The 19,783-nt window shown below is 44.1% G+C and overlaps 1 protein-coding gene across 1 annotated transcript in view; it reads right to left on the reverse strand.

The window, feature by feature from the left end:
• The window catches only part of MTHFS (methenyltetrahydrofolate synthetase), a 260,706-nt gene that overhangs the window by 36,269 nt on the left and 204,654 nt on the right, over window positions 1-19,783 (reverse strand). Inside the window, exon 5 of the mRNA XM_060005319.1 lies at window positions 17,544-17,618. Coding sequence (XP_059861302.1) covers window positions 17,544-17,618 — 75 coding nt within the window. The remainder of the gene's footprint in view (window positions 1-17,543; window positions 17,619-19,783) is intronic.

Consider the following 19,783-nt stretch of genomic DNA (forward strand, 5'->3'; position numbering starts at 1 on the left):
GTTGCCTTTAGAGAAGGGCAGTAGGTGATGGGGGGCCAAGGAAGGGGGAGGGATCCTTTCTTTTCCCTATGATCCCTTCTGAGTGTTTTAAATTTGGTATATATGTGTATATTGCCCACTTAAAAGCAAACAGGGAAAATTTCTGAAAAATATGTCAGAAACTATTCCCACTAAAACAACTACCAAAAAACTATTACAAACAAACACTCTAAATAGGAAGTCAATTGGGCAAAAGACGAGACCAAACAATTCTCAAAAGAAGAATGGTCAGGGACTTCCCTGGCTGTCCAGTGGTTAAGACTCTGTGCTTCCAATGCAGGGGGCATGGGTTCAATCCCTGGCTGGGGAACTAAGATCCCACATGCTGTGCAGCGTGGCCAAACAAACAAAAAACGGTAATAAAGTGTATTACAGAGAGCAGTCAAAATAAATGTCAACAACTGGTCAGTCTCACAGAGAAACAGCCACCAAACCCCACAGTTTCTCAACCCAAAGTGCAGGACGGGCCAGTGATCGGCTTAGATTCTCCAGCGTGGATCCCTAGAGGGAGGGGGTAAAGAGGAAAGGAGGGAGTTAGGAAGGAGCGAAGTAGGAGAAGGAGGGAAAGAGATAAGGATGGAGGGATGACACCTGATCTGGTCCTTGGGTGGGGAGTGACAGGCAGGAGACTGGGACAATTTTCTCCCCTGAGTGGGAAACAGGATCCGAGGCTACATGTTCACTTTTCCAATCTAAGGCTTATCATCCCTTACAGTATTTATAATCACAGCCCCATGCAAACTTATGTGACTTTTCTTCCCTTTCCCTGTTTTAAAGTAAAACCTTAATGAGTCAAAGAATAGAGCCTTCAGGAAGAGATTCTGAATGAGCTCAACTGCCTCCTTCACAAGTTAACTGTTTCTAGAATAGTCATAATGGCAATTAGAAACAATCCAAATGTTCAATAATTACAAGCTGTTGGTTGCTCTGCTCTACGTTTCATCTCACCTCATTGAATTCCCCCAATAGCCCTATAAGTTAGGATTTATTTCCATTTTATAGATGAAGTGGTGGAGGCTCAGAGCATTTCAATAACTTTCCAGGCATCCCACACGCCAAACGTGGGGTAGCCAGGGTTTAAAACCAGGCTGCACGGTCCTCTTACATGATTTCCATATGGAGACCATTTTCTCTCTACCTCACAAGGCCGTACAAATAGTGTGGAAGGGATGGCCACCTTTATAGCCAGGGATGGGCATGTCCCACCCCACCTGTCACCACACCCCACAAAGATCAGAGCCAGAGTGGGGAGACAGAGCCAGGACGGGTCACTTGCTGACATTAGCACAAAGAGAAATGATTAACAAATCAATGAGATGAGTTTCCATGGAAGCCATCCACCTAAAGTGAGATCAGTGTGCTCCTGGATGGATGAAGGAGCTTCTGAAATCTTAATAACCAGCCTCAAGGAAGACAGGCTGTCAGGCTGAAAATTGTAAGATCCCATTGTTCAACCTTTGTTTAAACACCACTGGGCCAGGCAGTAGAGTGGACAAGAAGCTCTATTGCAGCCAACAAAGCTTTTGTTGACTAATAAGGAATTTAAGAAAAGTGAAGTTGGATGAGTCACTAGTACTTGTCCGTATCTATCCAGGAGTGAGACCTATCTGAAAAGCATCACCCCAGACACTACATGTCATCTCTCGTCAGTCCTCATGTCACTGCGCCTTTGTGCTACTTGATCACACCTGCCCTCTCGTCTTCCTTTCCTGCCTCTCTGTGTTACTCTCTCAGTGTCCTAACCTGGGATCTCTTCTCTGAACAACCCCAGTTGTTTGTCTGTCTTCCACTTCCTCTAGTGTCCAGGACTTTCCAGGAGTGCCTACTGACAAGCCCCAAGCAGCATGTTCAATCGTCACCCCATCTCCACCTGATGTCTCTCTAGCACCTGTAACCTCCTCCAAGCTGAAATCACCTTCCCCTCCTACACTTCTGTTCTCCTTCAGTGCCTATCTTGGGTAAAGACACCACCATCCTGGACCTAGAGACCATCACACAGAGTGAAGTAAGTCAGAAAGAGAAAAACAAATATCGTTCAATATCACTTATACGTGTAATCTAGAAGAATGATACAGATGAACCTATCTGCAAAGCAGAAACAGAGACACAGACGTAGAGAACAGACGTATGGATACTGGGGGCGGGGGAAGGGGGAGTGGGATGAATTGGGAGATTGGGTTGACATATACACTACTGATACTCTGTATAAAATAGACAACAAATGAGAACCTGCTGTACAGCACAGGGAACTCTACTCAATGCTCCGTGGTGACCTAAATGGGAAGGAAATCCCCCAAAGAGGGGATATATGTATATGTATAGCTGATTCACTTTGTTGTACAGCAGAAACTAACACAAGATTGTAAAGCAACTACACTCCAATAAAAATAAATAAATAAATAAATAAATAATAAATAAGAGACCACCATCCTTCCAAGCACCTGAAGGCATAGACTCAACCATTCCTTTTATTCACCTCCAGGGTTTCATCAGTAATCATTTTCTAATTGATCTGCTTCCTCAACATCTCATAGATCTAGCATCTCTTTTCCATCTCCGTTTATACAACCTCGGTGTGGGTCCCATCATCTTGAAGCTTGCTCTATTGAAAGTACCTCCTAATTCGTCTTTTTTGCAACTTACCTAACCCTAGCTACGTGCCATCATTAGTGCTAACTTTCTACAAATCCAATCATGCTTTCACTGTTTAAAAGCCTCCATTGTTCCTGAGTCCGCACAGCTCATTAAAATCTGACCTCATCTCTGTTTTATTCTTGTCCTTGTTCCCCTCCCTCCTCTGTCTCACTGTCCCTTGTCACTCATGGAAGGCAGTGTCCAGCCTCCGGTTTCTTGGTTGGGACCCTCATGTCCCCTCTCCAGTCAGGGGAGACCCACTCTTCCTTCCACACCGGCTCTGATTCCCTCCAGAGGGAAAGCCTTTCCTGACTTCCTGGAGAACACCCCTCTCCTCTGCTATGTGCCCGTAGCTCTTTGTTCATCAAGATAAAGAAGACGAGGGATCAAAACAACAGGAGCCAACTCTTCCTGGGTGCTTGTGAGCCATGCACTGTGCTCATGGCTAACTTGGTGAATCCTCACCATAGCCTTCCGAGCCCACCTGCTTTAAAGGCGAAGAAGCCATTATCAGCACGTGTGTTCCGTATCCTCTGTTTCCTTACCTGTCTCCCCATTAGATTGTATATGAGCTCCTGGGGATAGAAACGGTGATGTGTATATTCGCAGTGCCTGGCAAAGACCAGACACGTGATGAAAAGCTCATTAACCCCTGAATGGAGGGAGGAAGAGAGGGCGGGGCGATAAAAGGGAAGCGGGAAGGATAGAAGAAAAAACAAAGGAGAAGGAGAACATTCCAGACTCTTATCACAGCCTCAACCTGCAATTCCACAAGAAGATCCTGCTCCCTTTGCTCCAACTTCACACATACCAAGCATCCTTCTGACTTGCAATCTGTCTCCTGAGCACACCTTCCCTGTCACTGGTCCAGGCTCTCCAATAACAAATTAAGAAAGCATTGCTGGACTATACTTGGCCTCCCGTGGGTTTCTAAAGGTTTTTTTAAATTTGTTTTATTTATCATTATTTATTTTTGGCTGCGTTGGGTCTTCATTTGCTGCGCATGGGCTTTCTCTAGTCGTGGTGAGCGGGGTTACTCTTCGTTGAGGTGAGCTGGCTTCTCATTGCGGTGGCTTCTCTTATTGCAGAGCACGGGCTCTAGGTGCGTGGGCTTCACTAGTTGTGGCATGGTGGGCTTGGTAGTTGTGGCTCACGGGCTCTAGAGCACAGGCTCAGTAGTTGTGGCGCATGGGCTTAGCTGCTCCGCGGCATGTGGGATCTTCCCGGACCAGGGCTCAAACCTGTGTCCCCTGCATTGGCAGGTGGATTCTTAACCACTGCGCCACCAGGGAAGCCCCTCCCGTGGGTTTAATGTGACTTGTGTTCCCCGGATCTGGCTCCTCTGTGTGACAAAATAAAGCCAAGTTTAAGATCATCCAAAGCTGGTTCCACGGATACCACGATTTTATATTACTTTAGTTCTACTTTCTTATTAGCCTTCCAAAAATTAGTTCTTTTTGATATTATTAGTTTGACAATAAATGCTTATTTAGATAGCTTCTTATATCCCAAATGTTCTTTTGCACCCAGTGTTTTTCATATTGTATTATATTCTTTAGTACTTGTTTCAATAATGATCTATAAGTAGTAACCTTTTATTCAGACTTTGAAATTTTTCTCTTATATTCTCTCTCTTGAATAATAACTTACCCAGGTTTGGGATTATAAGTTGTCAGTTATTTTTCCTCAGTACTTTGAAGAATAACATTTAAATTTTTGTAGTCCCTAATGATGTTGAAAAGAAGTCTTCTGTCATTCTAATTATGAGAAGTTTTTTGCATTGGTTTTAGTTTAATGACTTTTTTGCTTTTAAGACATTTTGTTGTTTCTGGTCTGTCATTTCATTATGCTATGACTAGTTATGGAGTTTATCTTGCTCTGTATCAATGCACTTTTTCAATGAACAGAATTGTATCTTTAACTTGGAAACTTCTCATCTACTATTTTTGCAAATATGTTCTCTGCCCACTCTTTCTGGAACCCCTATTAAATACATGTGAATCTTCTCTTTCTTTCTTTTATGTCTCATATTTTCTATCTCTAAACTCTGTGCTATACTCTAGGTGGGTTTCTCAGATCTATCTTCCAGTTTCCTAATTCTTTCTTTAGCTCTGTTTAAACTGCTATTTAACTGATCCAGTGTGTTTTTCAGTTTAATGACTGTAAATTTAATGACTATATATATATTTTATCTATGTAGGTTCTGTTTTTTCCTATATACTTTTTAATGTATTGTTTAGTTCTTCCATTATTTTAATCACTTTAAACAAATTTATTTTGTGGTCTCAAATGGTTTTAATATTTCTAATTGTTTGGGCAAAAATCCTATTTTTTTGTTGTATCTGCTTTACCTCACAGTGATCCAATTCCTTATGCAGTTTGTAGTTTATTATTGTGAGCTCATATTTACTAGATATTGTTTTTTTCCCTGAGATGGCCCATATGCCATAATTTTGGACGTATCTTACAGAAGGATATTTTATTTTGTTGGAGCCCCAGGAATTCTGTCCATCCTTGATGCTTACAGTTTACACATCTGGTGAATAGTAAAAACCCATAACCTATACCATGTAAGGTATAGGCTTGGGACTTCAGTTTCTACTCAGAGCCCCAGGTGTGTAGCAAGCTCGCCTGCAGTTTCTCTGGGCTAGTGGATAGAATTTCTATTGCTTCTTTTTATAGTGTAATCCTAGCATGTTCAGGTTCTTTATACAGTTTACTGCCTCAAACATGCCTAATATTTATACTGGGACAGGTTTTGTCCCAGTATAAATATTAGAACCCTCAGTACCTATATCTGGTCCCCCTACCTCTTAGGGTTTCCACTGCATCTGCTCAAGTGACCTCCTTCATTCCTAGAACCTAGGGACTTCTCTCCCTTTTTTCAAGCTTGGCTACATATTTCAGAAAAATTATATCATTTTTTAAAATGTTATTATTTATTTATTTTTGGCTGTGTTGGGTCTTCATTGCTACGCACAGGCTTTCTCTAGTTGCAGCGAGTGGAGGCTACTCTTCGTTGCGGTGCATGGGCTTCTCATTGCAGTGGCTTCTGTTGTTGTGGAGCAGGGGCTCTAGGCGCACGGGCTTCAGTAGTGTGGCACGTGGGCTCAGTAGTTGTGGCTCACGGGCTCTAAAGTGCAGGCTCAGTAGTTGTGGCGCATGGGCTTAGTTGCTCCATGGCATGTGGGATCTTCTTGGACCAGGGCTCGAACCCGTGCTCCCTGTATTGACAGGCGGATTCTTAACCACTGTGCCACCAGGGAAGCCCAGAAACATTATGTCTTATAAGCAAATGAGCATGTTTGTTGTGGGAAGAAAGTATACACCCATGTCTCCATGCAAAGGTTTTTGTCTTGGATGTTCCTCCAGCAACATTTGAATTATACAGTATGAGCAGAGAGAGAAACAGCATTTATCAAGCCAAGGGGAAAAAAAAGTCTTATTACTATCTTCCCTCAAAATTGAAAAATACTGTTCAAATTCTTTCTTCCAGGGCAAGAATGTCTTTTCAGATCTCTTACGGATGTGGACAGAATTTGTTAACTCTTAGCTGCTCTTACTGACAAAACCATTAAGGTACTCCTGTGCCTGCCCTGCCCTCTCCAAAAGACCTTATTTTAAGAGCAGGGCAGCTCAGCAGGAACCACGGAGAGCAATTCCATCCTTAAACTCAGAAGCCCTCGTATATATCACTCTAACACTTGGTTTTTCTTATTCCTAAGACCAAAGAAATGACAGCTTGAGGAAAGAGAGAGTGGTATGAGAATAAGTTCCAAAAAGCAATTGATTCATGTGGAACTCTCAGGAATGCTTTTGTTTGTTCCTTTAGGACTGTAGGGAGGTGGATAGATAGTCTGGCCGGTTGGCAGGGGCAGAAGTCAGTTATACATCCCATATAAGCTGAGTCCAAACACACACACCAGCTGCTTTCTCCCCTCTGGTCCTGGGACATAGCCGTACTCTAAGTTGCCTCTTTCCGTGTGATCTCCAAGTGCATTAAGGTAAAAGAATATGGAAAAATTCATTTACTCCTTTAGGGAACAGAGCTTGATAAAAACCTTTATCACAGTTTTGTGTACTTATCCATACTTACCTGTCAGGATCCTTTGACTTCAAGCAACAGAACTGATTCTAATTTAAAAGGAATTTTTTTGCAGGAATACTAGGAAGCTTGCTTTCCTTGTGTCAGTCTTCATATTCCCAGGCAAGAGAGTCTAAATGGCATCACTTGGGTCACATGTCTATCCCTTGGTGATGGTGGGGGTGGGGAAGGAGATGGGGTATCATTACTGACAGAATCAACCATTCCACAACGAAAGGGGAAGGGATACAGGAAGACAAAAATCAACAAACCTCCAAGGCCTTACGGGAACCAGATACAGCTACTGGGGCTGCAGCTTTCACATTCATACTGAGACAAGATAATGGACTTAAATTACTTAGCACAGGACCTGGAATATAGCAGGTACTCAAAAATATATTTTAGTTCCCTTCTTTCTTAGAACTTTACTTTAAAAAATACACCTTGGGCTTCCTTGGCGGCTCAGTGGTTAAGAATCCATCTGCCAATGCAGGGGACACAGGTTCGAGCCCTGGTCTGGGAAGATCCTACATGCTGCGGAGCAACTGAGCCCGTGCACCACAACTACTGAGCCTGTGCTCTAGAGGCTGTGAGCCACAACTATTGAAGCCCGCACGCCTAGAGCCTGTGCTCCACAACAAGAGAGGCCACCACAGTGAGAAGCCCACACACTGCACCGCAGTGAAGAGTAGCCCCGGCTCGCCGCAACTAGAGAAAGCCCACGCGCAGCAACGAAGGCCCAATGCAGCCAAAAAAAAAAATAATAATTTAATTAATTAATTAAAATAAAAAATACACCTTCGCAACACCTCTTATCTTTTCTAATGTAATGTGATTATTTATCTATCACTTAGTTATTGAACAACTGAGTTTCAGGTGTTGTGCTTGGTGCCATGACCAGCTATGTCCTGGAGTGAGACGTGGCCCCTGGGAGTAGAGAATTTGGATTGGAAGAATGTGAGGGGTGGAAAGGACCTTAGAAACCATCAAATCAGAATTTCTCTTTTTCAAATGAGGAAAAAAATGAGGCCCAGAAGTGATAAATGACTTGCCTATGGTCAAAAGGACAATTTGTGATGTAGTCAAGGGTGGGACCCAGGTTTCTTAACTCAGTGAGATACCCTAAGTAAAGCACCCAGCACTGGACCTGATGTATAAGATGTTTCAGGGCTTGGGAGCTTCCTCTTATCTTCCAAACTCTAAGATAAGAGCCCATAGGGACCAAACAATAAATAAATGAGTAAAGTAAATAAATGAGGCAAGCGTTAGAAAACCTTCACAGTGAAAGAAAGATGGTTAAGGACAAGTGACCCTCGGCTCAGTGGTGGGACTGAGGCAGACTAGACTTCCCACATCCTAACCGAATCCAGGATTGGCCTCTACCAGCCCCAGCTGGCTGCTGCCATGCTGTGATGCAAGCCCAGTGATGCAAGAGCTCTAATTTTTCAAGAGAAGCTCATATTTGGGTATTTATATGAATTCTCCATGTTTTAAAATGTTGATTCAAATTACTTTTTATTGTAGCTTCACAAAACATAGTTTGGGTTCACTCTAACCTCGGGGGCTACCTAATTTACCTTCCAGGAGTTTCTATAGCCTGAAACTCTGTGGAAAGAATTCAAGGGATCTGTGAACTTGGTTGAGAAAAAAAATTATACCTTTATTTTCACTTACCTCCAGCTTAAATTTAGTATTTAATTCCATTTTAAATGTAGGTTACAAGTCTCATTATCAATACCTGTAACTTTTGTCCCCAGTAGAAATCACAGATACTTTTATAAGGCAAATCAGTTGTCATAGATATTTAGAAATATAGTTTACACTCCCACTACTTTGAAATTAAGGTGGATATTAAACTCTCCCCTGGATCTCAATCTTCCTGCCTGCAAAGGCCACAGCCGACCAATGATTGAGCACGCCTGCACCTGGTAGAAGTTGATGAGGTTGTGCGATTTGGTCACTCCCAGGGGATGATCTAGTCACCTATGTGGCTTTCCATCATTCCCTCTATCTGCAATTGCTGGTTGATTAATATGAGAAAGACGTGAGTCAAAGATTATCCCAGGGTAAAACGTTCAATTCAAGCTAAGCCACAACCAGTTCATTATGTCTTTAAAAAATAAAACTTAACTTTAACTTTCCTGAATTTTAAACACATTTCCTCGTTATTTAATGGGTTAATAAAAAAGTACAAAATGACTATATCTCATATTCTTCATATCATAATTATTATTATTATTTTTATTAATTAATTGTTATTAATATTATTATATTATTATTATTTCTATAATTATATATTAATACATTTGGTTAACTCTGTAGTCCTTTGTATTTTATTTTATGCATTTAAAAACTTGATTCCACTATCTAAAATATGACACAAATGAGCTTATCTATGAAACAGAAACAGACTCACAGACATAGAGCAGGCTGGCGGTTGCCAAGAGGGAAGGGGAGTTGGGGAGGGATGGATTGGGAGTTTGGGATTAGTAGATGTAAACTATTATATATAGGATGGATAAACAACAAGGTCCTCCTGTATAGCACAGGGAACTATAGTCAATATCCTGTGATAAACCCATAATGGAAAATAATATAAAAAAGAATGTATGCATATGCATAACTGAATCACTTCGCTGCACAGCAGAAACTAATGCAACATTGTAAATCAACTATACGTCAAGAAAAACAAAAGTTTTAAATAAAAAAAAATTTAAAAACCCCGACCATGCTACTATGCCCTGGAAAGCTAAAGTGAAAACAAAAACAAACAAAAAACAAAAGACTTGATTCCACTAAATGCCATGTGGTATCCTGGATGGGATCCAGGAACAGAAAAACGATTAGTGGAAAACTGATGAAATCTGAGTAACATCTGGAGTTTAGTTCATAGTAATGTAGCCTTGTTAATTTCTTAGTTTGATATCTATACCATGGCTATGTAAGCTGTTAACAGTAGGGGAATCTGGGAAGGGCATACATGAATTCTTTTACTACCTTTGCAACCTTTCTGTAAATCTAAAATTATTTCAAAATAAAAAGTTTAGAAAATACTCTCACATTTCCAAAAAAAAAAAAAAAAAGTCCATAGCCTCATGAGACTGCTGTAGGAGTCCACAATGCAGAAAAAATTAAGAATCTGTGCAAGATAAGACAGGTTTTCTTAGAGCCAGGGCTCTATTGATGGGAATTTGGGCTAAGCTAGAGGGTGGACACTGGTTCAAGTCCAGCAGGATCTCAGAGGAAAGAAAAGGATCTGACTGCATTCAGGGAACTTCTGGGATCTTAACCAGGCATCCTAGACTCCCTTCAATCAAAGCAGAGCCTCATTTCCAACCAGTCTCCAGAATACTTCTCAAATTTCAGCTATGATGAGATACTGGCTCCCTCTCACTTCCATGTCTCTGATTCTCTGACTTCTTTTCTGGATCAAATCATATTTTTCCAAGATTCAGTTTACTCACTACCCTAGGAAGCTGTCCTTGATCTCCTACTATCACATCCCTGCCTGCATCCAAGCTGGGACGCATGATTCCACACGCGTGGGGATTCCTCGGGGATTCCACAGAGCCCAGGACTTCCACCCATGTGGCATTTTCATGGCCTAGTGTGTTCATCTCTTCCTTTGTCATCCCCCTCACTAGGCTGTGGGCTCCTCCATGGCAGAACTGTATCCTGCTCATCTCTGTATCCCACGAACAGAGTCCCTGAGATGAAGTAGGTACCCATTTGTTGAAGGAGTGGGACAGGCAAAGACTCCGTGTGGAGAAATTAAGAAACGATGTCTTTAAGGGCAATAACAGGCATGTAAAGTCTTCCCGAGACCTTGAACTCTTGTGCTACTCAAGTCCAGGACTGGGAGCTCCTGAACTCCTTCAGAGGACCCCAACAATATTAGGGACCATGTTATCAACCTTAGCAGGACCCCTGAGCCCCAGAATCAGCATTCAGATCCAGATGTGTTTCCTGAACTAAGAATCTCCTGGCCTCACAACTCCTGGAGCTTAGGAAGTAGGATGGGGTTTTTCTCTCCTTGCCCGACCCAGAGGAATGAGAGGGAAACCCTTGTTCCAGAAATAAGCTCCACAGACCTCTATCTCCAGCCCAGCTGTCACCCACATCCACGTCAGCCCCACAAGGTTTCCATGCCTGGCTGGTCTCTGTGCCCACTGACTCCAAAACAGTCCCCTCTGTAACGTCTGAGACCCTCCTGAAAGGGGGAAGCTTCGTGGCAAAGAAAACAGGCTTTGCAGTCCATGGAACACGGGTTTAAAATCTGGCTCCATCCCTTGGCAACTCTCTGAAAGGGAAAGCTGCTTGCTCTCTCTCTGTCTCAGCTTCTGAATCTAGGGTAGGAGTGGACATAGGACCATGTGACCATACATGAGCTACTGCACGTGAAGGGTTTGGCATGACCACAGAGAGCGGCTGTAACAAATATAAAAGGCATCCTTTGCTAGTAAGAAGAACAAAGTCTAACAAGGAAGATAGACAAATTAAAAAAACAAAACTATCAATGTGCAGTAAACTGTGTGGTCTACTAGAAATAGATGGAAAGAAGTCCCAGGAGCCATGGTAACCCAAAGTTAGTGACGTCTGACCTGTAATTTCAGAGATGGGCCAGGAAGGAGTCAGTGGTGGTGGTGGAGGGGGAGGGTACATATTGACAATCCTAGAGATGAGACAAAAGCAAGGCCTTTCTAGGGAATTACAAATAGTTCAACAGGGTCAAGAGAGGGCCTGAGCAGTGGGTGCTGCCTGAAACATGAAGCCAGAATGTTCAGCTCAGCCTCCCCTAATCCCCTGGCATTTGCTAGGGCCTCAGATGGGGCTCTTGCCTCAAAGCCTTGATGATACTGCAGTTCTACCTCGGGCTGAATTTGCCAGAGACTCTTGTACAATTTCTTTTCTGGATTTTATAGCAGATCATCGTCAGAGGGGTCTTCCTCTGTGTCTCTCAGATGCTGTTCCCCATCCTTTATTTGGCAAGGTTTTTTTTGGTAGAACCCATTTCCATCCATGTGGCACTCTCATGCCCTAGTGCGTTCATCTCTCCCCTTGTCATCCCCCTCACTAGGCCGTGGGATCCTCTAGGGCAGACCTGTAACCTGCTCATCTCTGTATCCCAGGAACAGAAAGCATCCCTGAGATGAAGTAGGTACCCGTTTGTTGAAGGAGTGGGACAGGCAAGATATGATCGTTAGCAAAGAAGATGGTTGTAAGCAAACAAGGTGGGAAGACTGCCCTTGATCTGACTTTCTGTCTCCTTTTGAAATAGCCAAATGCCTTCCTTAGATCACAGTCGAAGATAAATGGACATGTGCAGATCCCAGTGTAGTTCCCAGATTCCAGACAACGTCTATCTACTGGAACTCTAGTGAAACTTCAACCCTGGATGCCATTTCTCTAATATCACGGACTGGGGGAACTTTGAAATTCCTGTTCCTAGCATACACTGACTGCTTTCAGAGGTTTCCCACTCTTTCAGGAATTGCACTTCCTGCGATATGATGTGTCACTTCCTTTCCTACTTACCACAGGGTTCTTTTCTGGGAGTTTGCTGTCAATAAAGCAGAAGTAGCTGGCAGCCCATGAGGAAACAAGAGCCGGAACACTTCATATATCACACGGGCCGTGGGCAGTTTTCTAGGTGGCACAATCCCTGGTCACTGGATCAAGAGAAAGATACAGGAGGCAGCTGGGTACCATCTTTCCATGAGCCTTCAGGTGGCCTTGGCATCATGCCGCATAGCCCAGGACTTCCATGGGAATCCTGGTGGGGGTCCCTTGACCCAGCTCCACCGACTCGGCGATTAGTAGAGCTCCACCCAGATTCAGACACAGGTATGTCTATCAGCCCTAGGCGTAGGGGGAGTGAATCTCTATTTTCGATGTACCTTCACAGGTATAATGGGGGCTGTGGAGAAGCTGTGATGAAGGTTGCTGGGCAGACGTTGTTATAGACCTAAAGCCACCAGTGGTCTGTTACTAACAAACCTGAAGACATTTTCTGGCCCCCTCTTCTCGGATTCTCTGTGTTTCAGACACTGTCGGCTGTTTCCTCCCCATCTGCTCCCACCTCTACTCCAGCTCTGCCTCTGCATACTGCTGCAGAAACATCTGCAATTCTCTGGACCCGTGGCTCCCACTCTTCTGAGACTTTCCACACTTCCTTCTTTTTGGCCATTCCTCTACCCCTTGCCTATCTAGAAGTCTCTCTCATTGTTAAATACCCTTGACTGAGGTTAAGTTTCCTCGGCTCTCCCACAACATGAGCCAAAACAGAACTAAGTTGACTCATGGACACAGAGGTATATTTCTTGCACACATGAGTTTGCAGTAGAAGATGTATTGCCTCTCTACGCCCCTCTTGGTCTAGACTGGGATACTTAACAGAGGGGTCCGTGTCTTATTCACCTTTATCTCTCTAGCGTCTCTTACGGAAATACACTTATATAAATGCTCAATGAATGTGTACTGAATAACAGTTTTAAATTAAAAAATGATTCTCAATTATCTTAGCATATTAAACTGACATTCTTGACTGGCCATCTGACTTCTCCATCCGGTGAGGAGGTCCTCAAAGGCAAACACTATGTTATTGCCTCTGGATTCCATTCCCTACGTTTAACTCAAGGCTGGGAGCATAGAAGACAGACACTCAGAGATGATGGCCGATCAAAGGAATGGATGAAGAAGTACATGAAAGAGTATGCTGGTGGGAAAGAGAAAAAAGGAAAGCTGCCTCTTTCTGAAACTTCCTAGCTGATTTCCTCATCCATAAAATAAAGATAATATCTATTGCACGGAAATGTTTTGACGAGGAAGTTAAAGGCAACAGCGTTTGCGAAAAGACTTTGCAATTCAAAGCATTCAGGAGGCATCTTAAAAATGTGAAAAACAAAACAATCAAAAATCTTACTCATTGATTACCTACAGATATGCCATTTGAAATATTCATTCCTTCCCCCCCCCAGATCCAAAACAAGAATAATAGTCCCTGTCTCTGTGGAATGAGATCTGCTTGGAATTCCTTATAGGTGCATAGATTACAATTGCAATGTTGGTTAAAAAAGAAATAAAACAGAAGAAATTCCCTAGAGAATAATGTTTTTTTTAAAAAGGAATCCAAAGTCAACCCCTAAAATGTTTATTTAAAAATTGAAAATTGTGAGCCCTATTGCAAATATATTACTGTTAGATTACCTGACATTATGATTCATAAAATATCACCAGGCTGCTCAAGTACATATTATAAATCGTCTTCCAGACACCTGGCTGGACACTGTCTCTGACGGCTGTTCCCACAGCCAGGAGCGTTGTCAGAGTTGGTGGGCGCCTCACCTCGGGAGCTATGACTCATACAGACCCGCTGGGAAATTCAGTCATTAGAAGCAGTGCAGTAAGGCTACAAAATGGCAGAGCAAGGGGTCCCCTTGGAGGCTTTCTCCATGCTTGCCAGCAGGGGTGAAGTGCATTCTATGGCATTTGAGGTCACATAGCCTCCCAACCTGCATGCTTCCTTTTCTCCACTGTAGCCTCCAGGGGAGGGGGGGATGGATTACTTTGCTCAGAAGGCAGAATCAGCAGATGTTACTGATAGGGGACTGGAATTCTGCACTGTGGCTACCACACAAGGCTTTTTTTTTTTTTTTTTTAAAGCCAAAGCAGCATCTGTAAAGGTTTTAGCAATAAGCCTGCAGTTGCCATTTTAATAGATTCAATGTTGGGTCATATGCAAGATCTGCTATTTAAGATGTGCGTTTACAGGCCACCATTGAAAATAGCTGCCTTTAAAATTCCTTGGGCTTCAGACCTTCTGCACGGGGCAAGACTCTGTCACCAGAGTTGTAGCTTTTATCAGCATCTGTCTTCCCTGGTCTGCTGGAGACCCTGACCTCCTATTGCAGACATCTCTACTAGGGCATGGGATATGACATTTGCCCCCTTTTTGTCTCTGATAGCAAATGAGAGATCAAGAACACTGGGCATTGGCAAATGAGAGTGAAACAATCTAAAAAGAAATAGAATTTAAAAATCTTCTCTGTGAACGCTCTGCCCCTAAGAGTATGCTCCAATCACGTGACCTTGCCTTTGACCCGTCAGTTTTACTCTCCAGGGGCTACTCATGTGGAGTCTTGAGCTTCCCCTAGAGGCCAGGGCACGTTAGGATCAGGAACCACAGCTCCACCTGAGAGGAGGACATAGCCTTACCCTTGTGGCCAAAGATTTAGCACCTGAGGAGAGCCCTGGACATCCTATGTCCATCAGGTCAGAGTCTTTCCCTGACCCTCACCTTCATTTCTGAGTCCAACACAAATGATACCTCCATTCCCTTGCCTGGCGTCCCCAGCTGATAACTGTTAGGCTGGGTGGGGACCAGGATGCTGAGCCCTGACCTCAGAACTTCCAGCTGCTGGGTGCTGCTCTGAATGGTCCATTCACCCGGCAACAAGATGTCCATGATGACACAGCACCTTCTGTCCTTACGCCCCACCCACCGGAGCACCCCTACCACACACACACACACACACACACACACACACACACACACGCACACACAGAAATGGCCGTGCCAGCCAGGGATAGGTCAAAATCAACCCCAAATCATTATCTAATAAACCTTGATTTCTCTCCAAGGGCCGCTTACAGCCCGGACGATGCTCCCAGGCTCCAGTCCTGCAGAATCCGAACTCATCTTCCCTTTCCATTAGCCTTGGGGGCTGAGGTATCCACTTGCCTAGGCAAGTCTCCCCCAACCCCTCATGAGCCAGGCCCTGTCCCCAGCACCCATTCTGAAGAAACACAGTTCCGGAAGTGGATGGGTTCACTGTCTGCTCCAGCAGACACAGAGGTGGGTCCTTCCTGAGAGGAGAGTTAAGCGCTCCCTCTGCTATAGGCACTATGTCAGCACACCCACAGGACTGGGTTTCCCACGAGGTCTACTAAGCAGATGGGCAAGGCAGAGACGTAAAAAAAATGGAGAAAATAATTTTTTAAAGAATATGGATATTTCCAAAAAGGAACTTTGAATTATCATAAAAGGAAAAATCAGAATTTTGGGGGACTTTCTCTCACAGCTTTTATGGTTCTGTGGTGTTTTAATTTGAATTATGTATGAGACCAAGGTGTCAACATGGATCTTCATGCTAAGGCCTCTGAAGGTCAAGTCCATCTCTTCCTTGGGGGTTCAGGAAAAGCTCCCCAACAATCGCTTTCTGGAGCCATTTAGACAAAGAAGGGAGATCCTCTTCTGCTTTATACCATGTTTCACTGCCGTCTTGTTTAACAGAAAAATAAACCTGTTGGGGACGGATTTGCATGTCTCTGGGTACAGTTAAGGACAATGGGTAATATATTGTCTCAACAAATATGTAACCACATTTCACAGTACCCTGGGGAGGGGCCGTTTGCTGCTGCCAGCGGCTGGCTCTATATCTTCGAAAGAACCATATTCCAAGCACTGCAGACATGATACATCAGCAGAAAAGGATGGTATTGTATGAGCCATATGAATGGGAGCTGTAGGAAGAGAAGCTTGAGATAGCGGGGTGGGGGGCGGCACATAAGCTTCATATAATTACTGCCCCTGAATCCAATCTTGAGATCTGCATCACACCCTGAGATTCTAAGGGGGACCACACCCCTGAGATGGATAAAATGTTAAAATGCTCACTTTCTCTGGCCTGCTCTCTTGCCACTAGCTGTGCCCTTGAGATGAGTTTGAGATAAGCTGGGACCTGGGACCCTTTGCTGGGATCTGGGACCCTTTGCTGCAGTGCTGCAGTGCTTGCACATGGACACCCCTCTCCGCGAGCGACAAAATACAAAGAAATTGTACGGGACTAAAAGTAACTGACTGCATGCGCAGTTGGGGCAAATTCTGGACAAAAGATACAAAGAGACCAAAAAAAAAAAAAACAACAAAATGCTACTGCCACTTCTGAAGAGCCCGGAGCAAAAACTGGGTGTCGGGAGCAAAAGCAGGGTACTGTGCATGTCCCCTGCACAAAACACACCTAAGGGGTCGCAGAACACCTAAGCCACCCCCTGGCCCGACCCCTGGACACACACCTACCCTCACCCCATATAAAAAACAAGCTTGCCCCTCCTCAGGGAGCGAGCAATCAAGGGAACCTGTTGTTTGCTCTCACTCCTCCCTGCTGCACAAGGGGTCCCAGTAAAGCCTTGCCTGAATTTCTTGTCTGGCCTCTAGTCAATTTCTACTGATTGGGGAAGGCAAGAATCCTGGTCGTTAACGGGTTTAAAAGAGCCCGTTTATCCCTAACTCCCCTACACAGTATCTTGTACCATGCAGAACCTTCAGATGGGTTGTTTCCATTTGTAGAACTTTCCTCTCTCTGCACTCCCCTTCCCTCCATTGTCTGTAGTAATTCACCCTGTAGGCCTCCCTATTAGATAGCAAGCTTCAGAGGGTGGACACCACATCTCACCCCTTTCTGGTCACCCATCTCCCACCAGGGGTTGGGCTGAGCACATGGTGAAGAATGGGTGCTTACTAAAAGCTTGTTGAATTGAGATTCATCAATTCAGATTCATCAATTCATCAATTCAATCATCACAATTCAGATTCCTGAAGATTCAGTTCCCGAGTTTAAATACATCAGAACGATTTTCTTCACCTTAACACAAGTTAGCAATTTCCCCAGCTTGAATCTGCCATGGTGAACTCCTCCAGCAGAAGTGAAGCAAGACTATAAACTGTGCCCGAGTTTGGGAGCTTTTTAAGGAAATGGGAAGTGACACGTTTGTTGGCAATACTCACGAGTGGGAGCCCAGGTCTGGTCTGAGTAGACGAACAGAGATTCCTCCGGCCGTTACAACTTTCAACTGGGTCAACCTGTGGGAAATATTCACATCCTCTTAGCTCAGTAAAGTCACTGTCCGTTTCCCTGTGTATCAATACAATGCAAAAGACCAGATTTCAGAAGGTGAAAGCCAGGCATCTGAAAGACCAATGGCTATCTGTCTGCTCGGAGGTCCTCGGCTTGGTAACACCATGGAGCTGCAGAGCAGTTACAAGTATCATTGGCTGAGTTCCTCCTAAGTGCCAGCATGCAGACCACACAGGTTACTTAGGACAAGGTCCCTGAGCTCCAGGGGTTCAAAGTCTATCTGGAGACAGAAATGAGTAATGTTACGTAGTCGTTACTGCATAGAGTTAGCACCAGGGACAAGCGTGGTGAAGTGGCACTAGACCTGACCAGGGGTGGAATGCCAACCAAAAAGACTTCCCAGCCCCCTGAGCTGCATGTTGAGAGACAGGAAAGGATTACATGGATGAAGGAACAGTCAAGGGATGAATGAAGATCACTGAGGCCTCCTGCAGGAGGGAGTTATATGTAGTTCAGAACCGCTGAAGTGTGCACGTGGAGGGGAGAGGCTGGGGAGGTCTGCCTGGGTTGGGACAGGGTAGGGGGACCACGCTAAAGAACATGAGCAGATGTTTCAGCCCAGAAGCAGCAAAGAGTCGCGGAGGGGTCTTGGGTGTAACTGGGGACTTGCTCTGTGTTATAGAAAGATCATTGAGACACAGGTCTGGAAAACAGATTTGAGAAAGGTAAGTCTGGAGGCAGGAACACCACTTAGGAAGCCACCAGGTGAGAGGCAAAGGAGAAAGAATCGAAACCTATTAATCAGATTAAATTAGTGAAGGCAGTGATTAAAATAGACACAGACAGGAGAGGAAAGCAGAAGTAAAGGATGCTCGTTCCAGGTCTCTGGTAACTGGGAGGAGGACAATTCCATGGGAATGGCTGAAGGAAAGCACTGAAGAACAAGGAGGCTGGTTTCCAACGTGTCTACTTTGAGGTTCCTGCAAAACATTATACGGGAGAAATCTACACAGCTAGACGTATGGAGCAAATCACAGGAGAAGAAGGCTGGGCTGGAATTAAAGTTTTTCACAAAATATTATTGCCTGTGCCTTACAAAGGGAGACTGAGTAACTGAGTTTGGGAATACTGTATTCTGTATCCTAGACTATACCCCCATCTTGGAGACCCTCAAGGCACTGTAGCATATTAAGTTTCCAAGATATCCTGCAACAAAGACATCTTCTTCATTTCATGTTGCCCAAGCTTATTTGTCTGTGGAACGCCTTTTCCAATAAGGAAATGGCAACCAGATGTTGACATTGAGGGCCACAGCTGGGGATGGCCAGTCATAGATGATGGGTAAAGCCACAAGAGTGCAGATTGGTCCGTGTGTGTGTGTCTGTGTGTCTGTGTGTTGGTGAGGTGAGAGTTAAGGACAGAATCCCAGCAATATTCACTCGTAACATCTATTTAAGCCACTTGAGTCTACCCTTACACTATGGTGCTGATGGCCACAAAAGGAGAGCTGTGGCCTTTTCTGCCTCATCTTTGGTCATCACTGAGTACCTGCCTCACTTGCCTATTGACTTTGTGTAACAAGCAATATGCATTGATTCAACAATTACTTAGTGACCAGCACTGTGGCTGGAGAGACAAAGGAATCACTGGCTCATGACCTTGGGGTTGTACAGTCTCACCTACCTACCAGTCCTGTCTCTTCTCATCTGCCCTACTGTACTTCAGACTGTCTTCTAAGGACCTAGAAGACTTAGGCTTACTTCACTGGTCTTTTCCCTCTGCTGGCCATCTTGATTAAGACTACCTTCTCTGATTTGTAGCCCCAGAATCCAAGTCTGTGAGCAGCCCTGCCTAGACTTTGGAGGACTTTTAGAGAGATCACAAAATGTATTGATGTTGAGTAGGGAAGGGAAACTTGCAAACTTCCAAAAAAAAAAAAATAGTACTCTGAGAGATAAGAAAAAAACCAAAAGAGTTCATATAAGTCAAAATAGAAAAGCATTTCTAGGAGATTGATCAAGAGTATTCAATGTCCAGTGAGGTCCAGAAAGGCAGCCATGAGACCTGGCAAGCAGACACCATTAAGGACTTTCACGAGAAGGATTTTGGAGATGGACTCAAACACTGAATTCAAGTGGTTCAAAAAACGGATGGGGTGAGGAGAAGGACA

This window comes from Delphinus delphis, chromosome 2, assembly GCF_949987515.2.
Source record: "Delphinus delphis chromosome 2, mDelDel1.2, whole genome shotgun sequence".
NCBI lineage: Eukaryota > Metazoa > Chordata > Mammalia > Artiodactyla > Delphinidae > Delphinus > Delphinus delphis.